General features: G+C 45.0%; 1 protein-coding gene across 1 annotated transcript in view; it reads left to right on the top strand.

Moving 5' to 3' along the window:
* Positions 1-25,836, top strand: part of LOC125453325 (protein diaphanous homolog 3-like) — a 507,084-nt gene that overhangs the window by 298,329 nt on the left and 182,919 nt on the right. Inside the window, exon 20 of the mRNA XM_059646411.1 lies at positions 5,289-5,390. Within this exon, the coding sequence (XP_059502394.1) occupies positions 5,289-5,390 (102 nt within the window). The remainder of the gene's footprint in view (positions 1-5,288; positions 5,391-25,836) is intronic.

Raw genomic sequence — 25,836 nt, forward strand, 5'->3', positions numbered from 1 at the left:
CAACTCACATCAAAGCTGAAGCTGTTGCTGGATTGTTGTTTTTTCTGCGAGAATAATTGCATTAATTTATTTATTGCAAAGGCTTGATTTGTTTGTTAGAAGTCACTTGGTGTTTCATTACATTCATTTACTTTAATCAATCTCATTGTCATTGTGACTATTTGAATGAGTGTATTTTTAAAAGTAATGTTTGACTCAAATTTATGAGTGAATCCAGAACTCCTGCTGTGTATTAAATGAAGATAATTCAAAATATCAATCAAATGTAGGCAACAAAGTATTATTTTTAAAGTGATAATGGGAACTACAGATGCTGGACAATCCAAGAGAATAAAATGTGAGGCTGGATGAACACAGCAGGCCCAGCAGCATCTCAGGAGCACAAAAGCTTGGGCCTAGACCCTTCATCGGAGAGGGGGATGGGGTGAGGGTTCTGGAATAAATAGGGAGGGGGGGGAGGCGGACCGAAGAAGGAGAGAAAAGAAGATAGGTGGAGAGGAGAATATAGGCGGGGAGGGGATAGGTCAGTCCAGGGAAGATGGACAGGTCAAGGAGGTGGGATGAGGTTAGTAGGTAGGAGATGGAGGTGCGGCTTGGGGTGGGAGGAAGGGATGGATGAGAGGAAGAACAGGTTAGGGAGGCAGAGACAGGCTGGACTGGTTTTGGGATGCAGTGGGTGGAGAGGAAGAGCTGGGCTGGTTGTGTGGTGCAGTGGGGGGAGGGGACGAACTGGGCTGGTTTTGGGATGTGGTGGGGGAAGGGGAGATTTTGAAGCTGGTGAAGTCCACATTGATACCATTGGGTTGCAGGGTTCCCAAGCGGAATATGAGTTGCTGTTCCTGCAACCTTCGGGTGGCATCACTGTGGCACTGCAGGAGGCCCATGATGGACATGTCATCTAAAGAATGGGAGGGGGAGTGGAAATGGTTTGCAACTGGGAGGTGCAGTTGTTTATTGCGAACCGAGCGGAGGTGTTCTGCAAAGCGGTCCCCAAGCGTCCGCTTGGTTTCCCCAATGTAGAGGTAGCCACACTGGGTACAATGGATGCAGTATACCACATTAGCAGATGTGCAGGTGAACCTCTGCTTAATATGGAAAGCCGTCTTGGGGCCTGGGATAGGGGTGAGGGAGGAGGTGTGGGGGCAAGTGTAGCATTTCCTGCGGTTGCAGGGGAAGGTGCTGGGTGTGGTGGGGTTGGAGAGCAGTGTGGAGCGAACAAGGGAGTCACGGAGAGAGTGGTCTCTCCAGAAAGCAGACAAGGGTGGGGATGGAAAAATGTCTTGGGTGGTGGGGTCGGATTGTAGATGGCGGAAGTGTCGGAGGATGATGCCTTGTATCTGGAGGTTGGTGGGGTGGTGTGTGAGGACGAGGGGGATCCTCTTTGGGCGGTTGTGGCAGGGGCGGGGTGTGAGGGATGTGTTGCAGGAAATGCGGGAGACGCGGTCAAGGGTGTTCTCGACCACCGTGGTGGGGAAGTTGCGGTCCTTGAAGAACTTGTACATCTGGGATGTGCGGGAGTGGAATGCCTCATCGTGGGAGCAGATGCGGCGGAGGTGGAGGAATTGGGAATAGGGGATGGAATTTTTGCAGGAGGGTGGGTGGGAGGAGGTGTATTCTAGGTAGCTGTGGGAGTCGGTGGGCTTGAAATGAACATCAATTACAAGCTGATTGCCTGAGATGGAGACTGAGAGGACCAGGAAGGTGAGGGATGTGCTGGAGATGGCCCAGGTGAACTGAAGGTTGGAGTGGATGGTGTTGGTGAAGTGGATGAACTGTTCGAGCTCCTCTGGGGAGCAATTGGCGGTGCCGATACAGTTATCAATGTAGCGGAGGAAGAGGTGGGGTTTGGGGCCTGTGTAAGTGCGGAAGAGGAATTCTTCCACGTAACCTACAAAGAGGCAGGCATAGCTGGGGCCCATGCGGATGCCCATGGCCACCCCCTTTGTCTGTAGGAAGTGGGAGGAGTCGAAAGAGAAGTTGTTGAGGGTGAGGACGAGTTCGGCTAGGCGGATGAGGGTGTCGGTGGAGGGGGACTGGTCGGGTCTGCGGGACAGGAAGAAGCGGAGGGCCTTGAGGCCATCTGCATGCGGAATGCAGGTGTATAGGGACTGGACGTCCATGGTGAAAATGAGGTGTTGGGGTCCAGGGAATTGGAAGTCCTGGAGGAGGTGGAGGGCGTGGGTGGTGTCACGGATGTAGGTAGGGAGTCCCTGGACCAGCAAACTCACTGGCTCCTGCCACCCACAAGAGGATTCCTGCGCCTCCCAAATCCCGAGCCTGTCCCTGCCCTTCCCCCACCGTGCACCCGCCACCATTGACCATGAGGACACACCGGAGACCCCACCGATGACATCACATCCGCCTCCGCCGGCCACACCACTTCCGGGACCGCTGCTGCAGTCACCGCCTCCACTTCCAGTTACAGCATCTCACACACCACCCTCACCGCAGCTGCTGCCGCCCACCCCACTCCTCCAACCTCCGACGGAACCCCGCCCACGGCCGACGACCTCATCGCTCCGCCCACAACCTCCACAGCCAGCAACCCCAGAGAAAACAGCCACGCTGAGCCCTGCCGAATCTTCACCATCCCCCCAGACCTCTCACTGACTGAGGACGAATGGTCAGTCCTTAGTAAGGGGCTCACCTTTGTCCCCCTACAACCACACATCAATGAATACCAGTCACGGTTGGACATAGAACAGTTTTTCCACCGCCTTCGCCTCCACGCTTCCTTCTTCAATCTGGAACCTAACCCTCCCTCCACCGACCCCTTCGCCCGCTTCCAACACAAGTCCTCCTCCTGGACACCACCCCCAGGCCTCCTACCTTCCCTTGATCTCTTCAACTCCAACTGCCGTCGAGACATTAACCGCCTCAACCTCTCCACCCCTCTGACCCACTCCAACCTCTCCCCTGCAGAACGGCAGCCCTCTGCTCCAACCCCAACCTCACCATCAAACCCGCAGACAAGGGTGGCACAGTGGTAGTATGGCGCACTGACCTCTACATCGCCGAGGCCAAACGCCAACTCTCCGACACCACCTCCTACCGCCCCCTCGATCATGACCCCACCGCCGAGCACCACACCATCATCTCCAACACCAATCATGGCCACAACACCTCAGGGGACCTCCCACCCACAGCCTCCAACCTCATTGTTCCCCAACCCCGCATGGCCCGTTTCTATCTCCTTCCCAAAATCCACTAACCTGCCTGCCCTGGTTGACCCATTGTCTCAGCCTGTTCCTGCCCCACCGAACTCATCTCCACCTATCTGGACTCCATTTTCTCCCCTTTGGTCCAGGAACTCCCTACCTACGTCCGTGACACCACACACGCCCTCCACCTCCTCCAGGACTTCCAATTCCCTGGACCCCAACACCTCATTTTCACCATGGACGTCCAGTCCCTATACACCTGCATTCCGCATGCAGATGGCCTCAAGGCCCTCCGCTTCTTCCTGTCCCGCAGGCCCGACTAGTCACCCTCCACCGACACCCTCATCCGCCCAGCCGAACTCATCCTCACCCTCATCAACTTCTCTTTCGATTCCACCCACTTCCTACAGACAAAGGGGGTGGCCATGGGCACCCGCATGGGCCCCAGCTATGCCTGCCTCTTTGTAGGTTACGTGGGGCAGTCCCTCTTCCGCACCTACACAGGCCCCAAACCCCACCTCTTCCTCCGTTACATTGATGACTGTATTGGCACCGCCACTTGCTCCCCAGAGGAGCTCGAACAGTTCATCCACTTCACCAACACCATCCACTCCAACCTTCAGTTCACCTGGGCCATCTCCAGCACATCCCTCACCTTCCTGGTCCTCTCAGTCTCCATCTCAGGCAACCAGCTTGTAACTGATGTCCATTTCAAGCCCACCGACTCCCACAGCTACCTAGAATACACCTCCTCCCTCCCACCCTCCTGCAAAAATTCCATCCCCTATTCCCAATTCCTCCACCTCCGCCACATCTGCTCCCACGATGAGGCATTCCACTCCCGCACATCCCAGATGCACAAGTTCTTCAAGGACCGCAACTTCCCCACCACGGTGGTCGAGAACACCCTTGACCGCGTCTCCTGCATTTCATGCAACACATCCCTCACACCCCGCCCCCGCCACAACCGCCCAAAGAGGATCCCCCTCGTCCTCACACACCACCCCACCAACCTCCAGATACAAGGCATCATCCTCCGACACTTCCGCCATCTACAATCCGACCCCACCACCCAAGACATTTTTCCATCCCCACCCTTGTCTGCTTTCCGGAGAGACCACTCTCTCCGTGACTCCCTTGTTCGCTCCACACTGCTCTCCAACCCCACCACACCCGGCACCTTCCCCTGCAACCGCAGGAAATGCTACACTTGCCCCCACACCTCCTCCCTCCTCCCTCACCCCTATCCCAGGCCCCAAGATGACTTTCCACATTAAGCAGAGGTTCACCTGCACATCTGCCAATGTGGTATACTGCATCCACTGTACCCGGTGTGGCTTCCTCTACATTGGGGAAACCAAGCGGACGCTTGGGGACCGCTTTGCAGAACACCTCCGCTCGGTTCGCACTAAACAACTGCACCTCCCAGTCGCAAACCATTTCAACTCCCCCTCCCATTCCTTAGACGACATGTCCATCATGGGCCTCCTGCAGTGCCACAGTGATGCCACCTGAAGGTTGCAGGAACAGCAACTCATATTCCACTTGGGAACCCTGCAGCCCAATGGTATCAATGTGGACTTCACCAGCTTCCAAATCTCCCCTTCCCCCACCACATCCCAAAACCAGCCCAGTTCGTCCCCTCCCCCCACTGCATCCCAAAACCAGCCCAGTTCGTCCCCTCCCCCCACTGCACCACACAACCAGCCCAGCTCTTCCTCTCCACCCACTGCATCGCAAAACCAGTCCTGCCTGTCTCTGCCTCCCTAACCTGTTCTTCCTCTCACCCATCCCTTCCTCCCACCCCAAGCCGCACCTCCATCTACCTACTAACCTCATCCCACCTCCTTGACCTGTCCGTCTTCCCTGGACTGACCTATCCACTCCCCACCTACACTCTCTCCACCTATCTTCTTTTCTCTCCATCTTCAGTCCGCCTCCCCCTCTCTCCCTATTTATTCCAGTTCCCTCTCCCCATCCCCCTCTCTGATGAAGGGCCTAGGCCCGAAACGTCAGCTTTTGTGCTCCTGAGATGCTGCTGGGCCTGCTGTGTTCATCCAGCCTCACATTTTATTATCTTATTATTTTTAAACCATGCTTTATTCTGGATATTTTCTGCATCTACAGAACTTGGTAAGCCATCTACCAGAACAAGAGCAAGTATTTTCCTTGGCACGTTTCAAGAACGATTACAATAGCTTGTCAGAACCAGAGCAATTTGGAGTTGTGGTGAGTCTTTCATAGACTGGAAATGCACAAATCATTTATTTATTTAGCACAATTGATAAAAAAATTGCATTGCTTGACAATCATGTGAACGTCTGTTATCTCATTTTTGTTTGTAATATGGAATAGGAATAATTTTTGCTGACTGAATTCTGTTTACCTACGTCTTTGAAATATGGTATTTAATGGTATCATTGTTCTCGGTGGCACAAGATGCAGGAATAAATTTCTTCAGTGGGTCACTGTATATATTTTATATTTTGGTAACAGTAAAACATGTTTCAGAATTTTATGGAGCTCATGAGTTTTTTGCTTAATTATTTAATACACTTAACCAGCTTAGTGACTTGTTAATTCTACCCACCATAGTTCATCCATTCATTGGCTCACACTTACAGAATATAGGCATTGCTGGCTGGGTCAACATTTATAGCCCATCACCAGTTGCTCTTGAGGTGATGTTGAGCAGCTTTCATGAACCACTACAGTCCATTTGATGTAGTTAGACCCACAATGCAGTTACTAAGTGATTTCCAGGATATTGACCCAGTGAAAACGAAGGAGAGTGATGGTAGGAAAGTTGCACATGCTGGCATTCTCACATAACCGTGTTAACCTTGTCCTTCTACATGGTTGTGGCTGTGGGTTTGGAATGATCTTTCTGAACAGCCTTGATAAATTTCGGCAGTGCATCTTATCGATGGTACACACTGCTGCAACTGATCCTTGGCAGTGGAGGGAGTGGATGTCTGTGAATGTGGTACCAATCAGCAGGTTACTTTGCCCTGGACAGTGTCAAGCTTCTTGAATATTCATGAAGCTCCACCCATCCAAGGAAGTGAGGAGTATTCCACCACACTCCTGACCTGTGCTTTATGAATGGTGGACTGACTTTGGGAAGTCAGGAGGCGAGTTACTTGTTGCAATATTCCAAGCTTCTGACCTGCATTTGTAGCCAGTGTTCATATGGCTGAGTCCAGTTGAACTTCTGATCAATAGTAACCCCCCAGGATGTTGATAGTGGTGAATTCAGTGGATGTCAGTCATTAAATGTAAAAGGGCAATGATTAGTTTCTATTTTGATTGAGTTGGTCATTGCCTAGCAATTGTATTGCACAAATGTCACTTGTCAGTCATCAGCCAATGCATGGATACTGTTCATATCTTCCTATATTTGAATACAAACTGCTTCAATATCTGAGGATTCATGAATGGAGCTGAGTAGTGTACAGTCATCAGCAAACATCCCACTTCTGACCTGATATTGGAGGGGTGGTATTGATGAAGCAGCTAAAGATAGTTGTGTCTCAGACACTAATCTGAGGAATTCCTGCAGAAGTGTCCTGGACCTGAGACAACTGACCTCCAACATCAACCACCATCTTCCTTTGATCCAGGTATGACTTCAACCAGCGGAGAGTTTTCCTTGTCTCCCATTGACTCGAGGGTGTTGTTAGAACACCTTAATGCCTCACTTGGTCAAGTACAGCCTTAATGTCAAATACAGTCACTCTCATCTCAATTCTGGAATTCAACTCTTTTGTTCATGTTTGGACTAAGGCATGACTGAGCCCAGGCATAATGCAAACTGAGTGTCAGAGAGAAGATCAGTGCTGAGCAAGTGCTGCTTGGTCACATTATTGATGACATCTTCCAACATTTTACTGATAATCAAGTGTAGGCTAATGGGTTAGTCGTTAGCCCATGCATTTTGTGTACAGGATATACCTTGGTTATTTTCCACATTGTTTTAGGTAGATGCCAGTGCCACACTGTACAGGAACTGTTTGGTTTGGGGCATGGCAAGTTCTAGGGCACAGGTCTCCAGTGGTATTGCAAGAATGTTGTCAGGGCCCATAGTCTTTATAGTATCCTCGACCTTCAGCTGATATCATGTGGAATGAATCAAACTGACTGAAGACTGGCATCTGTGACATAAGGGAGCACTAGTGGAGGCCGAGATGTATCATCCACTCGCCGCTCCTGGCTGAAGATTATTGCAAATGCTCAACCTTATTTTGCACTGATCTGCTGGCTTCCCCATCATTGAGGATGGGGATATTTATGGAGCCTCCTCCTCCAGTGGGTTGTTTAATTATTCACCACTATTCAGAACTGAATGTGGTGGAACTGCTGAGCTTAAATCTGACCACAGTTGTGGAGCTGGTTACTTTGTCTATCACTTGTTGTTTGTGCTGTTGGGCTCAGAAGTAATTCTACATTAGGAACAGCAAGGGAGCAGTCACCTCATTGGGGGTTTTCTACAGACCCCGAAATAACAGTAGGGAGATGGAAGAGCTCACAGGCCAGCAGATTGTTGAAAAGTGCAAACGTAGCAGTGTTGTTGTATTGGGTGACTTCAACTTTCCCAATATTGATTGGAACCTCCTTAGTGCAGATTGTTTGGATGGAGCCGTTTTTGTCAGGTGTGTTCGGGAGGGTTTCCTTACTCAGTATGTGGACAGGCCGATGAGGGGAGAGGCCATTTTAGATTTGGTGCTCAGCAATGAGCCAGGACAGGTGTCAGATCTCATGGTGGGAGAACACTTTGGCGACAGTGACCACAACAGCCTCACATTTACCAAAGCCATGGAAAGGGAAAGGAGCAGTTACCAGGGGAAGATATTTAACTGGGGAAAAGGAAACTATGACGCTATAAGGCAGGAGTTGGGAAGTACAGATTGGAAGCAATTGTTCCACAGAAAGGGCACAACAGACATGTGGAGACTGTTTAAGGAGCAGTTGTTGCGAGTGATGTATAAATTTGTTCCTCTGAGACAGGTAAGAAGGGGTAAGATTAAGGGGTGTTGGATGAGGGGAACAGAGGTGCTTGGGGAACAGAGGTGCTTCTCGTCAAAAAGAAAAGGCAGCTTATGTAAGGTGGAGGAACCAAGGGTCTAGCACAGCTTTAGAGGATTACAGGCTTGCTCGGCAGGAGCTCAAAAGTGGACTGAGGAGGGCCAGGAGGGTGCACGATAAAAGCTTGGTAGGAAGGATTAGGGAGAACACGAAGGCATTTTACTCATACGTGAGGAATAAGAGAATGATCAGGGAGAAGGTAGGGCCGATCAGGGATAGTGTAAGGAACTTGTGCGTGGAGTCTGAGCAGATAGGGGAAGCCCTCAATGAGTTTTTTGCTTAGGTTTTCACTTAGGAAAGGGACCTTGATGTGAATGAGAACTTTGAGGAGCAGGAAAACAGGCTTGAACAGATCAAGATTGAGGAAGTTGATGTGCTAGAAATTTTGGCAAACGTTAAGATTGATAAGTCCCCAGGGCCAGACCAGATTTATCCTAGGTTGCTCCGGGAAGCGAGAAAGGAGGTTACTAAGCCGCTGGCGAAGATCTTTGCTTCCTCACTCTCCACGGGAGTCGTACCGGAAAATTAGAGGGAGGCAAATGTTGTTCCTCTTTTCAAGAAAGGGAATAGGGAAATCCCTGGAAATTACAGACCAGTCAGTCTTACGTCTGTGGTCAGCAAGGTTTTGGAAAGAATTCTGAGGGATAGGATTTATGACTATTTGGAAAAGCATAGCGTGATTAAAGGGAGTCAGCATGGCTTTGTGAGGGGCAGGTCATGCCTCACAAATCTTATTGAGTTCTTTGAGGAAGTCACGAGACTGGTTGATGAGGGTCGGCCAGTGGCTGTAGTGGACATGGACTTCAGCAAGGCATTTGATAAGGTTCCCGACGACAGGCTCATTCATAAAGTCAGGAGGTTTGGGATACAGGGTGATTTGGCTGTCTGGATTCAGAATTGGTTGGCTGACAGGAGGCAGAGAGTGGTTGTAGATGGTAAATATTCTGCCTGGAGGTCGGTGCTGAGTGGTGTCCCGCAGGGCTCTGTTCTTGGGCCTCTGCTGTTTGTAGTTTTTATAAGTGACTTGGATGAGGAGGTTGAGGGGTGGGTTAGCATGTTTGCTGATGACACAAAGGTTAGAGGTGCCATTGATAGTATCGAGGGCTATAGCAGGCTTCAGCGAGACATTGACAGTATGCAGAGCTGGGCTGAGAAATGGCAGATGGAGTTCAACCTGGATAAATGCGAGGTGATGCATTTTGGAAGGTTGAACTTAAATGCTGAATATAGGATTAAAGGCAGGATTCTCGGTAGTGTGGAGGAACAGCGGGATCTTGGTGTTCAAGTGCATAGCTCCCTCAAAGTTGCCACCCAGGTGGATAAGGTTGTTAAGAAAGCATATGGTGTTTTGACTCTCATTAACAGTGGGATTGAGTTTAAGATCCGCAAGGTTATGCTGCAGCTCTTCAAAACCCTGGTGAGACCACACTTGGAATATTGTGTCCAGTTCTGGTCGGCCTGTTATAGGAAAGATGTGGAGGCTTTGGAGAGGGTGCAAAGGAGGTTTACCAGGATGCTGCCTGGACTGGAGGGCTTGTCTTACGAGGAGAACTTGACTGAGCTCAGACTTTTCTCTCTGGAGAGAAGGAGGAAGAGAGGTGACCTGATCGAGGTGTACAAGGTAATGAGAGGCATGGATAGAGTCGATAGCCAGAGAGTTTTCCCCAGGGCAGGATTGACTGCCACGAGGGGTCATAGTTTTAAGGCGTTAGGAGGAAGGTATAGAGGAGACGTCAGAGGGAGGTTCTTCACCCAGGGAGCTGTAAGCGCATGGAATAGTTTGCCAGTGGTAGTCGTGGAAGCAGAGTCATTAGTGGCATTTAAGCGACTGCTGGACATGCACATGGACAGCAGTGAATTGAGGGCAATGTAGGTTAGGTTATTTTATTTTTGGATTAGGATTATTCCACGGCACAACATCGTGGGCCGAAGGGCCTGTACTGTGCTGTACTTTTCTATGTTCTATATTGTAACATCACCAGGGTCATGCCTCATTTTTAGATTTGCCCGGTGCTGCTTCTGACATGCCCACCTGTACTCCTCATTGAACTTGGTTGATCTACTGGCTTGATGGTCATGGATAACTGGGATATATGTCGGGCCATGAGGTTGCAGACTGTGATTGGGTACAAGCCTGCTGCTGCCAATCACCTATAGCACTTCATGGATGCCCAGTCTTAAGTTGATAGATCTGTTGAATGTTGATCCCACTAAACATGACAATGCTACACAACACACTTTGAGGAATCCTCACTGTGAAGGTAGGATTTCACTTCCACAAGGACTTTGCGATGGCCACTCTTCCTGATACTGCTGTGGTCAGATACATTTATGATGGGCAGATTGTTGAGATTGAGGTCAAGTTTCTTCCCTCTGTTTGGTTTCATTTCCACTGTCAAAGCCCCAGTCTTGCAGCTATGCCCTTTATGACTCAACGGGATCAAAGATTAGTGGCACTGCCCAGTCACTCTTGATGATTGCCATTGATGTTCATTACCCAGTGTACATTCTGCACTAATACTATTCTTCATGCTTCCCCCAAATTTTGATCTGCTGGAGGAGTACTCATTCATCAGGTGAGAGGGAGGAGAGACAGTCATTGGAAGTAATCAACAGGAGGTTTCCTTGCCAAATTTCGACCAAACGCTATGTGACTTAATGGGATGCAGAGTCATTGGTAAGGACTACCAGGGCAACTTCCTTCTGACTGTACATCAAATACTGCTTCCTTCACTGAGTCTGTCAAATCAGTGAGGCAAGAAATACCCAAGGACAGTAATGGAATTGTCTGTGGCAGATTTTTTAAAAGTGGGAGTAGGGACTGAGAGTAGAATGAAAACTGGAAGTAGAAATGGACTTTGGCAGTGGAAATGGAACCAAGAGGGAAGAAACTTGACCTCAATCTCAACCTCAATGATCCTCCTGGCATAGATAGATCTTCAGCAAGACAGTGGCAGAGGAGGATGCTCCTGTCAGAGCTCTTTTGCTCTGCCTGTTCTTTTTCCTCCTTTTTCCTTTTATTCCTCTTTTCTTTCTTCTTTTCACCCCATCGGTACAAAAGCTGACAACAAGTCCAGAGCAGCAAGCCTTCGTGCCCCGGAACACCAGGAGCATTGAACCCTGCAGCAGTGCGTGGGCTGTGAGCCCCAGAGCAGCGCGGGGAAGAGCCCTGCAGTAGCGCTGCGCTTTAAGCCCCAGAGCAGTGCAGGGAAGAGCCTTGCAGCTGTGTGTGGGGAAACACGCCTGAGCACCACACAGACTGCGAGCAGGAGCAAGCAGCCTGAGGCAGCTGATGGTGACTGTGGGAGCAGGCAGCCTGAGATGGTGACTGAGGGGCTGAGTGTCCAAACAATGGGTTGTAGGGGTGGGGGAAAGTCTTGGAGTACCACAGGAGCTGAGGTATGAATCCCGGTACAGCGTGACTTACCTTGTTGCTGCTGAGTGCCGGTGAGGAGCGGACTGGAGGCTGGAGCGATGTGAGACAATTCCTGGACTTGGGCCTGGCACCACATGCTGAGCTGCTGTTATCAGAATGTAATTTAAAACCTTTTCACTAAGTTATAACTACCTCTAAGTAATGCTTATGCTTTCCTTCAATCCTCTTTGTAAGACCACTATGTATTTGTTTGCTCTGTGAGATTTGTACCGAGTTACTTGTACCTAAGGTGGTACCATTCAAAGGCAGCCATTGTAAAAACTTCCACTGTACTCCGCTACTTCTGTATTGCAGCACAAGTGACATTAAAGGATATCCTTTCTATTCTACCCATAGGCCCATCTCATTCATGGGGGTCTCATGAATGCTTCTTTTGTTTTAGAAAATATTATTTTTTGTGGCAACGTCAGTCTGCTAGTTTTGGAGCATGTGTAGCAATTGCTGTCACTGCAGTGCATAACCAAGGCTGAGAGCTCCATAGATGGCACTCTTACAGGTGTGCTTACACAGCAACTTGAGAGAATGCAGGCAGACAGTAAATGCAGGATGCAGTCAAGGAGGGATGTGGAACCTAGAAACTATTAAGGAAAAACAAGGGGCAGAAACAAGTGAGAGTGACAGATAGTACCAAAATAGGAGAGAAATGGTATTCAGTGGAGTCCATAGTAAGTGACATTGAAATATTGCCTAAATTAAGTTTTCCATGCATGTACATAAACATAAAGAGTGTGATAATTAAGATTCTCAATCTCCTCATTTCTACATACAAAAGACACTGGCTGTCCTGGAATGTTGCTAAATCAAAACTCAGACATCAACTCAGATGTGGCAGTCAAATTCCCTGCCTGGGCCACAGTTGAAAAGGAGATCCAATGCTGGATGAGATCTGCCAGCTCAGCCTTATACTAACTAAGGCAGTGAGTGCATGAAAACAAAGACCTGCTCAAGTCAACGGAAATCCTAATGTAGAGTAGTTGTCATCACCAACTCCAATCCCGTTGTAAGATCCGGACCGTGCATCCCTAATGCTTAACAATAGGGAGCACGCTTTACCTTTCAGGTCAAACTTGAGAATGGGAAACAGAACACAGAATTCTTCTATGGCAAAATCGTCATACTGGACTTGAAATTTTAATTGTCTTTCACTTTCCACAGTTACCAGACTTGCTGAGTCTCTTCAGCATTATCTGTATTTGCTTTAGATTTCTAACATTTGCAGTAGTTTGCTTTTAAACTTGAGAATGCCTTGAACTTTGTTGTCAGGAGCATCAGTGTATAGATCAAGGGGAATTTCTGAAGAAGGGCCAGTGGACTCAAACATGAATTCTGCTTTCTCTCCACCACTGCTGCCAGATTTGCTGAGTTTGTCCAACAATTTCTATTGCATGTGTTTCAAATCTCCAGCTTCTGAAGTTCTTTTAAGAACAATATCTTGCTCTTTGTGTGGGTTGGGTAATCTCCTCAACAAGGCAGATATAATCATCTTGGTCCTTCCCTGAAATCTCACTTCAAATTTTTGTCATTGGAGACAAAAACAGAAATTGCTGAGAATGCTCAGCAGGTCTGGCGGCATCTGTGGAGAGAAACCAGAGTCAATGCTTTGGGTCCAATGACACTTCCTTAGAACTCCTGTTATTGTAGATTGTTGATTGGTTTATTGTGTCAAGTGTGCTTTGTTTTATCACAGTGATTTGAATCCTATGTATTGTGACTGTACTGAGATCTGTATGTACAGGTAACTCTAGCCACAGCTGGACAGTTGGTATCCACCAAACAGAAGATTTTAGGAAACCATGATGAGCTTGCATATTTACGATACAGTGCACAAAATTGGTGGTCTGCCATGTCCTGTGAGGCAGTCTGTCATAGTCTGTGCTGTGGAGTGTCTCTTACCAAGGTGTACTTCTTACAGGATGCATAGTGCTATTATGTTGGCACTAGTTCCTGTGTCAGTTTGAGCTTTTTATTTATCATCCTCCCTTTTCAGGAAATGATGTTAATGGCTGTAAAATCTTCTGATCATGTTATACTATCAACATGATCAGTAAGATCAACAATATGCAAATCTTGGACATCTTCTGCAATTTGCCTTTCACTTGGTTGAGTCAACCTCATTGATGAGTTTGTGTTTTTATACCTTAGCACTTTCTTCACTGCCAAAGTTAGAGCATCATAGCATCTTGTTGGTCTTGTGTGTTTTGTTTTGGGTTTGGCATTACCTTAATAAGCAGATCTATATCAGAGCATTTTGAATTACAAAATAAGTGAATTCATAATAAAGTCAAGTTGACAGGATTACCTGAGCAAAGTTTGTTTTTAAAATACTTTTGATTCACGAGTTTAGCAGCAACAACTTCAGTTAACATTGCAGCTTTCAATTGTATTTAGTTAAACTCCAGTGTGGAGGCAAGTTTTTGGCCAAGTAATGACAGAGTATTTTATGATGACTGAGCTTTTCCTTGGAGTGGTGGAGAGGCCTGTGTACTGCAGCTTTGCAAATGCAACACTTGTTGGTTGAGTATGATGCAGTGGTGATGGTGTATGTTCAGGGTCCAGACAATTGTGTACTTGACATTGAATGTGATAGTAGATGGTGTTTTTCTGTTGTGTAGACTGTGAATAGAATAAAGTACAAATGAAAATAAGAATAGATTTTCACTTTTCCAATGTCACAGAAATGATGACAAGTAGCAAAGTCATGAACTTCCATTTGTCAAAATCTAGAAACTGCTGTACAAAGCACAACCAATAAAGCGAATGATTTCTGCAATAAAGTTTGTGCATCAACAGCAGATGTCATTTTGTCTTTTACGAAGTAAATTCCTTTGTTTTATTTTTTTGCCGTGAAGCCTGCCAGATAGGCCTTATAGCTTAAATACAACAGTGAACACATCTGCTTTCAATTACGCAGTCTGAGGAAATACATCATAACCATTCATGAACAAACTTACTAGAAATTAAAACAAAACATTCAATAATTATTAATGATGACAAAAAGCTCTTTCGCTGTGCACCTTCGGGTAGCTCTAAGAAGTTTTTAGATGGTGTAGTATGAATTTAAAATGACCCCAGATGCATCTCTTGTGCTAGAATTCAGCAGATTCCATTTTCCTATACTGCTAGACATTTACAGCATTCTTAAATTATCTTAGCTTTTGTTGAAGGTGTAAATACAATTAATTAATTACAACTCAAGCATCTTATTTGTTCCTGTCAATAAAATGCTCAGGTATAAGAAAATATTTAAAATGGATATCTGACATAAAAGCAGGAAATGTGAGTTTCTTTTTGAAAACTTTGATTAACAACTGAAAAGTGAGAACAAATTATAATGTTTTGTATGTGGGCCCGTTTTTCAGAGCTGGAGCATAAACATATGCCACAACTAATAGCTGCTGTTATTTCACATTGCCTTCTGTTTGAATGGAAATGCAATCATGCAAATATCCTTCCTGCTCTGCCATGAAGCACACACACTACAGAGAGCTATCTTAAAATCGCTTCAATTAGATACAGTAAAAACAGGAATGTTGTCTTGTGAGGATGTAACAAAGTGCCAGGAATGGAAGCTTTGATAGATTATTGAAGAGCTATATAGAAAGTTAGATTCTGAAGAGGAGCACAGGAGTGTTAAGCACTATGAAAGCTTCAAGTATTGAAAGAAAAACTGAGATACCCACAAAGGAACAAAGAAGCTAGATACAGCTGAAAGACACTGAATCAACAATGACTGCTACTTCTCCTTTCCCAGTACCATTGTAAATGAAAGATCACTGTGAACAGAATTGCCAGTTTTTCTACTCAATAATGAAAATGAGTGACAGTGACAGATTTGACTAACAAGGCAGAGTGGCTGAGAGTAGCGACAGTCTTACCACTTGTGGGAAGAGACTATTTTGATGTTGTTCCAAGTCAGAATACTGTATAATTTGGAGGGAATTTGCAGGTGGTGGTATGCTCAAAAGATCTGCAGTCCTTGTTCATCTAGGTGGCGAAGGTCACAAGACTGGAAGGTGCTGTCTAAGATATCTTGAAGTGTTGGTGTAATGCATCTTATGAATGGCATGCAATGCTGCCGCAAAGCGTTGTTGGTGGAAGGAGTTAATGTTGAAGATAGTAGACGGAGTGCCAATAATGTGGCTTGCTTTGTTCTGCATAATGTTGGGCTTCTTGAGTGTTGTAGGAGCTGCATTCACCTAGACAGATGGAAGGTATGTTGACATTCTCCTGACTTGTGCTTTGTAGATGGTAGACAGACCTTGTTGAATTAGTAGATGAGATTATTAATGCGTAAATCTGAGTGCCCGATCAACTCTTGTAGCCACCAGATTTTTGTGGTTCGTCTAGTTTAGTTTCCAAGCAATGGCAAACCCCAGGATATTGATTGTAGATGATTCGGTGGTGGTAATGTCATTGAATGTCAAGGGGAGATGGTTGGCTTCTCTCATTGGAAATGGGCATTGTCGGGTGTGGCAAATTATTATGAGCCAGGCTTGGATGTTATCCAGGTTTTACTGCATATATGCTGAACATATTACCCTGAGGAATTTGACCAGGAGACCAAAGTTCAAGTCCCACCTGCTCCAGAGGTGTGTAATAACATCTCTGAACAGGTTGATTGTAAAATATCAACCTTGAGGAATTTAGCGATTTAGATTTAGATTTAGATTCCCTGCAGTGTGGAAACAGGCCCTTTGGCCCAACAAGTCCACACCGCTGATCCTGTGGTACAGTGTTAATTTCCCTAACTCTTAGCCAGGATGCTCAGGTTCATGCCCCACCTGCTGCAGAAGTTTGTGCTAACTTCTCTGAACATGTTGTTTAGAAAATATCTACCTGCAGGAATTCTAGGGCTCTTGTGGTACAGTGGTCATACTTCTACCACTAGGCCAGAAGGTATGGGCTCAAGCCCTATCTGCTCCAGTGGTGTGCCATAAAATCTCTGGACAGGTTGATGTAAAAGAAACCTGGAAAAAATCCCACACTGACAATCTCTGGTTGGGATGATTGGCCTTGAACAGCCACAACAATTTTAACTTGTGCTGGGTATAACTCCAAGCAGTAGAGAATTTCCCCTGCCTCCTATTCCCATCGACCCCAGTTTTGCTAGGGCTCTTTGAGGCCACACTCAATTAAATGATATTTCAAGTCAAGGATAATCACCCTCACTTTTCCTCTGGAGCTCAGCTCTTTTGCTCAGCTCAGCTGAGGTTATAATGAGATCATGAGCTGGTAGGATCCAAATTAAGCATCAGTTAGCATGTTATCATTGATAACATTGTCAAAGGTACCTTCCATCACTTTACTGGTGATTGTGAGTTGACCAATGTGGTAGTAATGGGGTTAGTTAGATTTGTCCTGCTTTTTGTGAATAGAACGTATCTGGGCTATTATCCATATTTTAAGCAGATGCCTATATTGGAGCTGAACTGGAACAGCTTGGCTGGAGGCACAGATAATATTTTTCACCTCTTAGCCGACAATTCTCGCAATCAAAATCACAACTTGCATCAAGTTTTTTTTAAAATTCCAGTTTCAGAAATAATTGTGCTCAGGCTTTATGGTCTTAAGTGGTGCTTTTATATCAAAGATACAAGTGTTTTGTAGTCAGTTTAAGGTTCTCCTGTTCTGAAGTGCTTTGGTCAGCAGTTACCCATTGACATAACCAGGACAGCAAGGTCTCTTGAACAGTAAAGCCTTTCGTCGGAATTTGATGAAATACAATCTATGAGATGCCTGACTCCTGTTAGTGGTAGTGATAGTAGGAGCTGAAGATGCTGGAGAATCTGAGATAACAAGGTATAGAGCTGGATGAACTCAGCAGGCCGAGCAGCATCAGAGGAGCAGGAAGGCTGACGTTTCGGGCCTAGACCCTTCTTCAGAAATCTTTTTTTATGAAGAAGGGTCTTGGCCCGAAACATCAGCCTTCCTGCACCTCTGATGCTGCTCGGCCAGCTGTGTTCATCCAGCTCTATACCTTGTTATCTCCTGTTAGTGGTATCTGTATTTGGGTGGCTCTTGAAACCTCTTCGTAAACAGAAAAGGAAAACCTACTGTGGCTCTCATTAGAAATTTAATGGGCTAATAATGTCCAAACATATCTGTAAACTTTGAAATGTAACATTTAATAGTTTGCACATCGAGCAATATGGAAGCTATGAAAAGCTATCAGCAAAAAAGTGTTACATTTTTGCTGATCTAAGAAGGCTCAGAGCAAAATATTCGTCAGTGATGTCGTAGGATAATTTTATACTTTCCTATGACTGCGCAAGCATTCCAATTATTTTAAAAAACATTTTATCATCTTTTTTGTCAGAATAACTTATAAAAAGTGATCCAAGCGTATAGATTAGAATATTTCTCATATGTCTTTTGTTCAATTTTTATCTCCACCTCAATTTCTAAATTCTGAGTTCAAATTGGACATCTGTCAAACTTCAGCTTATTTTTAGTTGGAAATAAATTGTAGCATTCAACAGCATGGAAGTTTCTTTCAAATTAAAATTGAAAAGAAAAATTCACACCATTTCTGATTCTTGCCTTCCCACTTTTTAAATTTCTTTCTCAAACCAATTGTGAATCTTTAATATTTGTGAACAACCTGTTCAAACAAAGACTTGGCTCAAATCTAAGGTATGTTCTCATGGAATCTCCCTTACGAATAAACTCCAGTTTCCAGTGTGTGCCACTTTAACCACTACAGATAACAAATTTGTGGCTGCCCTGAAGGGCCCTCATCTGTCCCCTCTGCTTTGCCCTTTCCCGTTTCCGGTCACATTGCACACAAGCTTTGCATCCCTGCATTAGAGAGGAGGAGCAATGGGGAAAATAATCTCAGCTATCCTCCAACACTGCCAATGTTTACCAGTCTGCTTTGCGTTGCTATGTATTCACAGAGTTGCGCCTGGAACTGTTTCATTTCACTCCACATGGGAAGATGTCTGTTTCGTGTTCTAACATCCCATTGATTTTGGCATTGTCTGTCGGTAAATCAACATCCAGTTCCAGAGTTGGGTCAAGTAGCTGTTTGTTCCATGTGTTTACACACCGTATTCTGACGGACAGCAGTGCTTTTCTGCTGGCCATCATTTTTCCTCTGCAGCTTATTTATCAATTCGCAAAGCTGTTTATTTTCCATATCGGATATAGAGCACACAGATGTGCACTGCAGGTTCTGGACTGTTTTTAACTCCGTTGTTCCTTTCAGAACTTCATTAGAAAGCCAGTCAAGGATACATTCATATTTTCCATCATATACTTCTGCATTTTCCAATATAGCTTCCACTACTAATGCTTCTGTATTTTCTGTGAAACTGTTTATTAGTTACATTCTAAAACACTGCCTTTGTAACTTCCTGTTTTCATGTAAGAATGACTGCATTTACGTTGAACTGTAACCTACAATTTCTTCTTCTCAAATCTGAAATCAAATTAACCTTGCCATCTGTGAGGTCCCATTCCTGACACTACATTTATATTTAGTGCTTGGAAACCACAGTTACCTGAATACAGGCTGTAAGCTATTTGTGAAGAATTTTCAGATAGTTTATTGTTTTTTTAAGAAGCAGATGCTTAGATATACTACAGTAGCTGATTGGACGAAGAAAGTATAAAGAAAACAGAAATTGCTAGTGAATCTCAGCACAGTGGGGAGAAAGCAGAATTAATATTTCAAGTCCAATTACTCCTCTGAAGAAGGGTCACCGGACCCGAAACGTTAACTCTGTTTTTTTTCTTTCACAGATGCTGCCAGACCTCCTGAGCCTTTCCAGCAATTTCTGTTTTAACTCCTCGTTGCAACTAGATGAAAGACTCTTGAGCCCACTCTGCCACTCAATAGGATCATGGCTGATCTAACATTCCTCACGTCCACTTTCCTGCCCTTTCCACCCTTGATTCCCCTACTCTTCAAGAATCTATCTCAGCCTTAAATGTACACAAGGACTTTGCCCCACAACTCTCTGTGGCAAAGAGTTCCAAAGATTCCTACCCCTCTGAGATAGGAAATCCCTCCTTATCTCCATCTTTACTTGGTGGCCCTTTATTCTGAGACAATGCTAACCGGTACTGGTCTCTCCCATGGCCTTCCTTTAATTTACTAGAAATTTAAGATGCTAGTTACTGTTGTACTGGCCAAGTAGATCTCACACTACACAGTAACTATGAGGAAAGGTGAAAGGTACCTCAATTACCAATCACTACGATTGCAATGCCTATGAAATTGGGGTGGCACAGTGGCTCACTGGTTAGCACTGCTGCCTCACAGTACCCGGGACCCAGCTTGGATTCCACTCTCAGGTGACCGTCTGTGTGGAGTTTGCACATTCTCCCCGTGTCTGCATGGGTTTCCTCTGGGTGCTCCGGTTTCCTCCCGTAGTCCAAAGATCTGCAGGCTTGGTCGATTGGCCATGCTAAATTGCCCATAGTATTCTGGGATGTGTGGCCGAGGAGGGTTATAGGGGGTTGGGTCTAGGTGGGAGGCTCTTTGAGAGTTGGTGTGGACTTGTGGGGTAGAAGAGCCTGTTTCCATTCTGTAGGGATTCTATAATCCTATAAAAGTCAAGGGGCAAGGGTTAGGCTGCCTCTTGTTGGAGATCACCATTGGCTGGTACCAACGTGGTGCAAATGCAGATGATGCATTTTGGTAGGAAGAACATTGAAAGTCAATATAAAATAAGGGTTACAATTCTAAAGTTGGTACTAGAGCAGAGGAACCCCGATATAAATGTGCATAGGTCACTGAAGTTGGCTGGACAGGTTAAGAGAGCCACTAATAAAACATACAGCATTCTCAGTCTACTTTTAAGGGCATAAACTACAAGTGCAAGTAAATGACGTTGAGCTTGTATAAGACACATGTGAGACCTCAGCTGGAATGTTGTGTGCAGCTGTGGATGTCTCTTTTTAGGAAAAATGTGAGTTCATTGGAGACTGTACCATCTATAAGATGCACTGCAGAAATTCAATCAAGATTCTTAGTCAGCATCTCCCAAATTCACAACCATTTCCATCCAGAAGGACAGTGGCAACCCATATGTGAGATTGCAAGTTCCCCTTGAAACCACTCACCATCCTGACTTGGAAACATATCACTGAGTCAAAATCCTGGAATTGCATCTCAAGGGCAGCTAGGCACTAAATGTTGGCCCAGCTAGCAACACCCTTGTCCCATGAGTGATGTAAAAAAATGGTTCCAGGATAGGGAATTTTAGTTATGAGGATAAGTTGAAGAAGCTAGGACTATTTTTCTTGGGGGAAAAAAGGAAAGAAGAAATTTAAGAGGAGAACTGATAGGTACTTTTGAAATCGCAGGCTTGATAGTAGACCTTCCATTTAAAGGATCAAAAACCAGAGGGCACAGATTTGAAGTGATTTGCAGAAGGTGCAAATGTGAAAAAATCCTTTCTCATACAGTGGGTCTAGAGTCAGGACTGCACTGCCTGGAAATGTGGTGGAGGCAGGTTCACTTGAGGCATTCAAGAGTATATTGGAGGATTATTTAGATAGAAATAGGGAGCCTTTGGGGAAAAAGCAGGACATTGGCACTAGATAATGATGCTTATTTGAAAGCTAGCACAGGTGCATGTGTCATGGCCCCTTTATGGACCAAAATCCTCTGCGATTCTGTGAAATCTGATTTCCACTTGTCAGTAGAAGCCTGTCTGTTGTATCAGCCTTGCTGCAATTAATCATGACCTGCTTCAATATCCGAAAGCTCTGAATTGTACTGAACATTTAGCAATCATCAGCGTATATCCCCAATTCTAACCGGATGCTGGAGAGAAGGTCCTCAATGAAAGAAAGTAGGAAAATCCCAGAGGGCATCACACTTGATAACCATTTTACTGTGATGGAAAATGATGACAGTGGGGCTGCCACTGGGAAATTCAGCACCATGGGTGGTTCAACTGTGTAAAAGAATCCAAGGGAAATGGTGGTAGGCGACTGGATAGTGTGGTGCAGTCTGTGTTGCTCCATCCTCAGATATGACGCGAGGTTGGTGTGTTGCCTCCCTGGAGCCAGAATCAGGGATGTGACTGAACACCTGTAGGAGGAGTGTGATAAGTCAGAGGTCATGGTACATATTGGTACCAGCAATATAAGTAGGATACGTAGGGGTTTGGCCTTGTATCAAGAATTCAGAGTAGGCAGTAGATTAAAAAGCAGGACCTCTAAGGTTAAAATCTATATATTATTCCTGGTGTCATGTGCTAGCGAGTACAGAAATAGGAGAACAGAGCAGGAAAATGTGTGGCTGAAGAGTTGGTGCAGGAGGAAGGATTTTAGATTCCTGCTTTACAGCAATGGCTGGGGAAGGTGGGACCTGTACAAGCGCGATCTGATCAAGAATGGATCAACATCTTTGTGGATAAGTTTGCTTGTGATGTTGGGGAAGAGTTTAAATTAGTTTGGCAGGGGAAGGGTTCACAGAATGTTAACACAGTAGGGATGCAATGTAAAACAGTAAAGGAACCAACATAATATCGTTTCAGCCAAGTTGAGATTCAGGGGACTAAGATGAGGCTGGAAGGCCTCTACTTTTAATGGTAGAAGCATTTCAGACAGACACATGAGTTAAGGGATTGCCTTGTGGAATTGTGATATTGTTGCCATCACAGAGACATGGTTCAGAAGGGGGCAGGATGAGTAATTCAAGATTCTAAGGCTTACGATCTTCGAGCAAAATAGGGAAGGATGTAAAAAGTGAGGTGGTGTTACAATATTAATTAAAGAGTCAGTTACTGCTCTGAGGAGGAACGATATCTTGGAGGGGCCTCGTGGGTTGAATTTAGGAATTAAAAGGTGGCAGCCGGGAAAGTAGTGTAGAATGCCAATCAGTGGGCAATAGGTGGTCAGACATGTAGACAATTCGCTGAGGTCTTAATAATATACAAAGGAAACAAAGCAACCTACAGCACAGGAACAGGCCCTTCGGCCCTCCAAGCCTGCGCCGATCAAGATCCTCTGTCCAACCTGTCATCTGTTTTCTAACGGTCTGTGTCCATTTGCTCCCTGCCCATCCATGTACCTGTCCACATATATCTTAAAAGACACTAACGTGTCTACATCTACCACCTCCGCTGGCAACGCGTTCCAGGCACCCACCAACTTCTACATAAAGAACTTTCCACGCATATCTCCCTTAAACTTGCCTCCTGTCACTTTGAACTCATGACCCCTAGTAATTGAGTCCCCCACTCTGGGAAAAAGCTTTTTGCTATCCACCCTGCCTATACTCCTCATGATTTTGTAGGACTCAATCAGGTCCCCCCTCAATCTCCGTCTTTCTAATGAAAATAATCCTAATCTACTCAACCTCTCTTCATAGCTAGCACCCTCCATACCAGGCAACATCCTGGTGAACCTCCTCTGCACCCTCTCAAAAGCATCCACATCCTTTTATAGATCTTCCAAAATGCATCACCTCGCACTTGCCCGGATTGAACTCCATCTGCCATTTATCTGCCCAACTCTCCAGTCTATCTATATTCTGCTGTAATTTCCCCTTCACTATCAGCTACTCCACCAATCTTAGTGTCATCAGCAAACTTGCTGATCAGACCAACTACACCTTCCTCCAGATCATTTACATATATCACAAACAACAGTGGTCCCAGCACAGATCCCTGTGGAATATAGGGTGATTATATTAGGGATTTCAACTTCCCCAACATTAAGATGTCATAGAATAAATGGGTTAGAGAGTGTGATATATTGAAATGTATTCAGGAGCGCGTTTTATGTCTGCACATAGAAGATCCAACAAGTGTCAGTGTGGTGCTGGACCTGTTTCTGGGGAACACAGCTGGGCAGGTTGTCGAGATGAAAGTGGGAGAGCATTTTTATGATAGTGATCACAAAACCATAAATTTCAAAGTTTGCTATGGAAAAGTTTTAAAAAAGCATGGCTGTAAAAAGGGATTTTGGAATTGAGGAAGACATCTTTTTTAAATAAGGTAGGATCTAGACAAAGCTACTTGTGGGAAAACGTACAGCGGAATAGGGTTGGGGAAAGGATTCAAAAAGGAAACAGGAAGCGTGCTGGTCCAACATGTTCCCTTCAATGTAAGATGTAACAGCAACAAGCCTAGAGAACCTGGGATGTCTAGGAATATTCAGGGCCAGATAAGTCAGATAAAAGAGGCTTTCAGCAGATGCAAGTCAACTGAGGCCCTAGTAGACTATAGAAGGTGCAGGATGTGCTATCTTAAGCAATTAGGAGAACAAAGAAGAGGTTTCAAAAAACACTGGTTTTTTTATGGAGAAGATATTTAATGGGTATTTTAAGTGGTAGAGGAAAATCAGGGAAAGGGCAGGTGCTGTTAGGGTCAAAGGAGGAAATGTGTGTATGGAGCCAGAGGACATTAGGATTAAGGAGATTTTGGAGCCCTTGGCTTGCTTAAAAGTGGTCCAATCCCCAGGCAGATGAGTTGTATCCCAGGCTGCTGTGGGAGGCCACCAAAGAAATTACAAGGGCGGTGATCCAAATTGTTAATTCCTCTGGCCACAGGAAGGTATTGGAGGACAGCTAATGTGGTTCCACTTTTCAGGAGGAGTGGTAGAGATAAACCAGGGAATTACAGACTAGTGAGTCTCACATCAGTGATGAGGAGACTGTTGGAGAAAAGTCTGAAGGAGAGAATTCATCTCCACTTGGAGAGGCCAGGTTCTTAAGATTTCTTCAGGCCAGCAGCTCTTGGTGACTATTCAGCAATTAGTTCCACTAGTTTACCTATGAATTTTTCTTGAGTGATTGTGATTATTTTAAGTTCTTCTTTTAGGTTTGGTACTCTGTATTTTCGACCATGAAGACACAAATAAAATACTTGTTGCGGTGTCTGCTATTTCCATACTTTGGATTATCAGTGCCCCAGACTCATTCTGTAATGGTCGAAATTTACTTGAGATACAGCCTTTCTTTTTGTATACCTGTAGAAGCTCATACTGTCTGAATCTATATTACTGCTCTTTCTTTTTATGTTTAGAGTCTTTCTTTGCTGATTTTTAAAACTTTCCCCTTTGTTCCGACCACCACTAATCTTGCAGCAACTTTCTATAACTTCTTCTTAAATTTGAGATTGACCTTCACATCCCTACTTAGCCTCAGAGACTGCATTGTTTTCATAGAACCTTCCTTGACAGTGGAATATATCTTTATTGAGAATTATGAAATATCTCCTTAAATGCCTTTCATAGATAATCAACTGCCTTATCTTTTACCCAGTCCACTTTTGCTAACTCTTTATACTGTTGTATTTGCCTTAATTTAAGTTTAAGACAGATTCATAGTTTTGGATCCAAGTTTTCTCCCTCAAACTCAGTGTGAAATTCCACCATGTTGTAATCATTCTCTCCTCGGGGATTCTTTACCATGATCTAATTAATTAAAGTTGCCATAATCTGACCAGACCATAGGGCTGTTCTGTCATTTCAGAGAGATGAATAGTGGTGGTTTAATCTGAGGGTCACCATACTTCTAGTGAGGAGTGAAGCTGAGAAGGAAAATCCTTCATGGTAACCTCAGCTGATGTGGGAATTGAACCTATGTTATCGGCACCACTGCATTGTAAACCAGGTGTCTAGGAAAGGAAGGCTGCTACCCTACTTTCCATTAGAGACTATATTTTTGTTTCCTTTTTCTTTACATGTATAATGTGAATGGAAGGCAGACCTCTTTTGAGAAACAATAATGAAACAAATTCTTGAAAACTGTAATCTTGCCTTTCTTCATAAAGCATTTAACCTTACATGAAAATCTCCAAATGTAAAAGTAACCAGATATGATTCCTTGCACCAGAAACATTACTCAGTCTAATGCCAGATGTGGTTCCTTTGGTTAAACACCGTTGCCTGTATGGCATTGTTTAACTGCTTCCCTATACTAACTGTTAACCCATGCAAGATGTACTACAAAGACTTATGAAGACAGATGTCTTGAAGTTTTTTAATAGCATTATCTTTTTAAACACTTATAAGATCTTTGACCCAAATACCATCTGGGATCTGTGCTTACTGACTCCATCGAGCAAATATACAGTCACTGCAGTAACAAGAATAATAATAGTGCTGGCCACTGAAGGTGAAGGGAATACCTTTATATTGGAATGTTTTGCATTATGTCATTTAACTGTCTTAAAGGCATAGTATGCATCT

This window comes from Stegostoma tigrinum, chromosome 6 (assembly GCF_030684315.1).
Source record: "Stegostoma tigrinum isolate sSteTig4 chromosome 6, sSteTig4.hap1, whole genome shotgun sequence".
Taxonomy (NCBI): domain Eukaryota; kingdom Metazoa; phylum Chordata; class Chondrichthyes; order Orectolobiformes; family Stegostomatidae; genus Stegostoma; species Stegostoma tigrinum.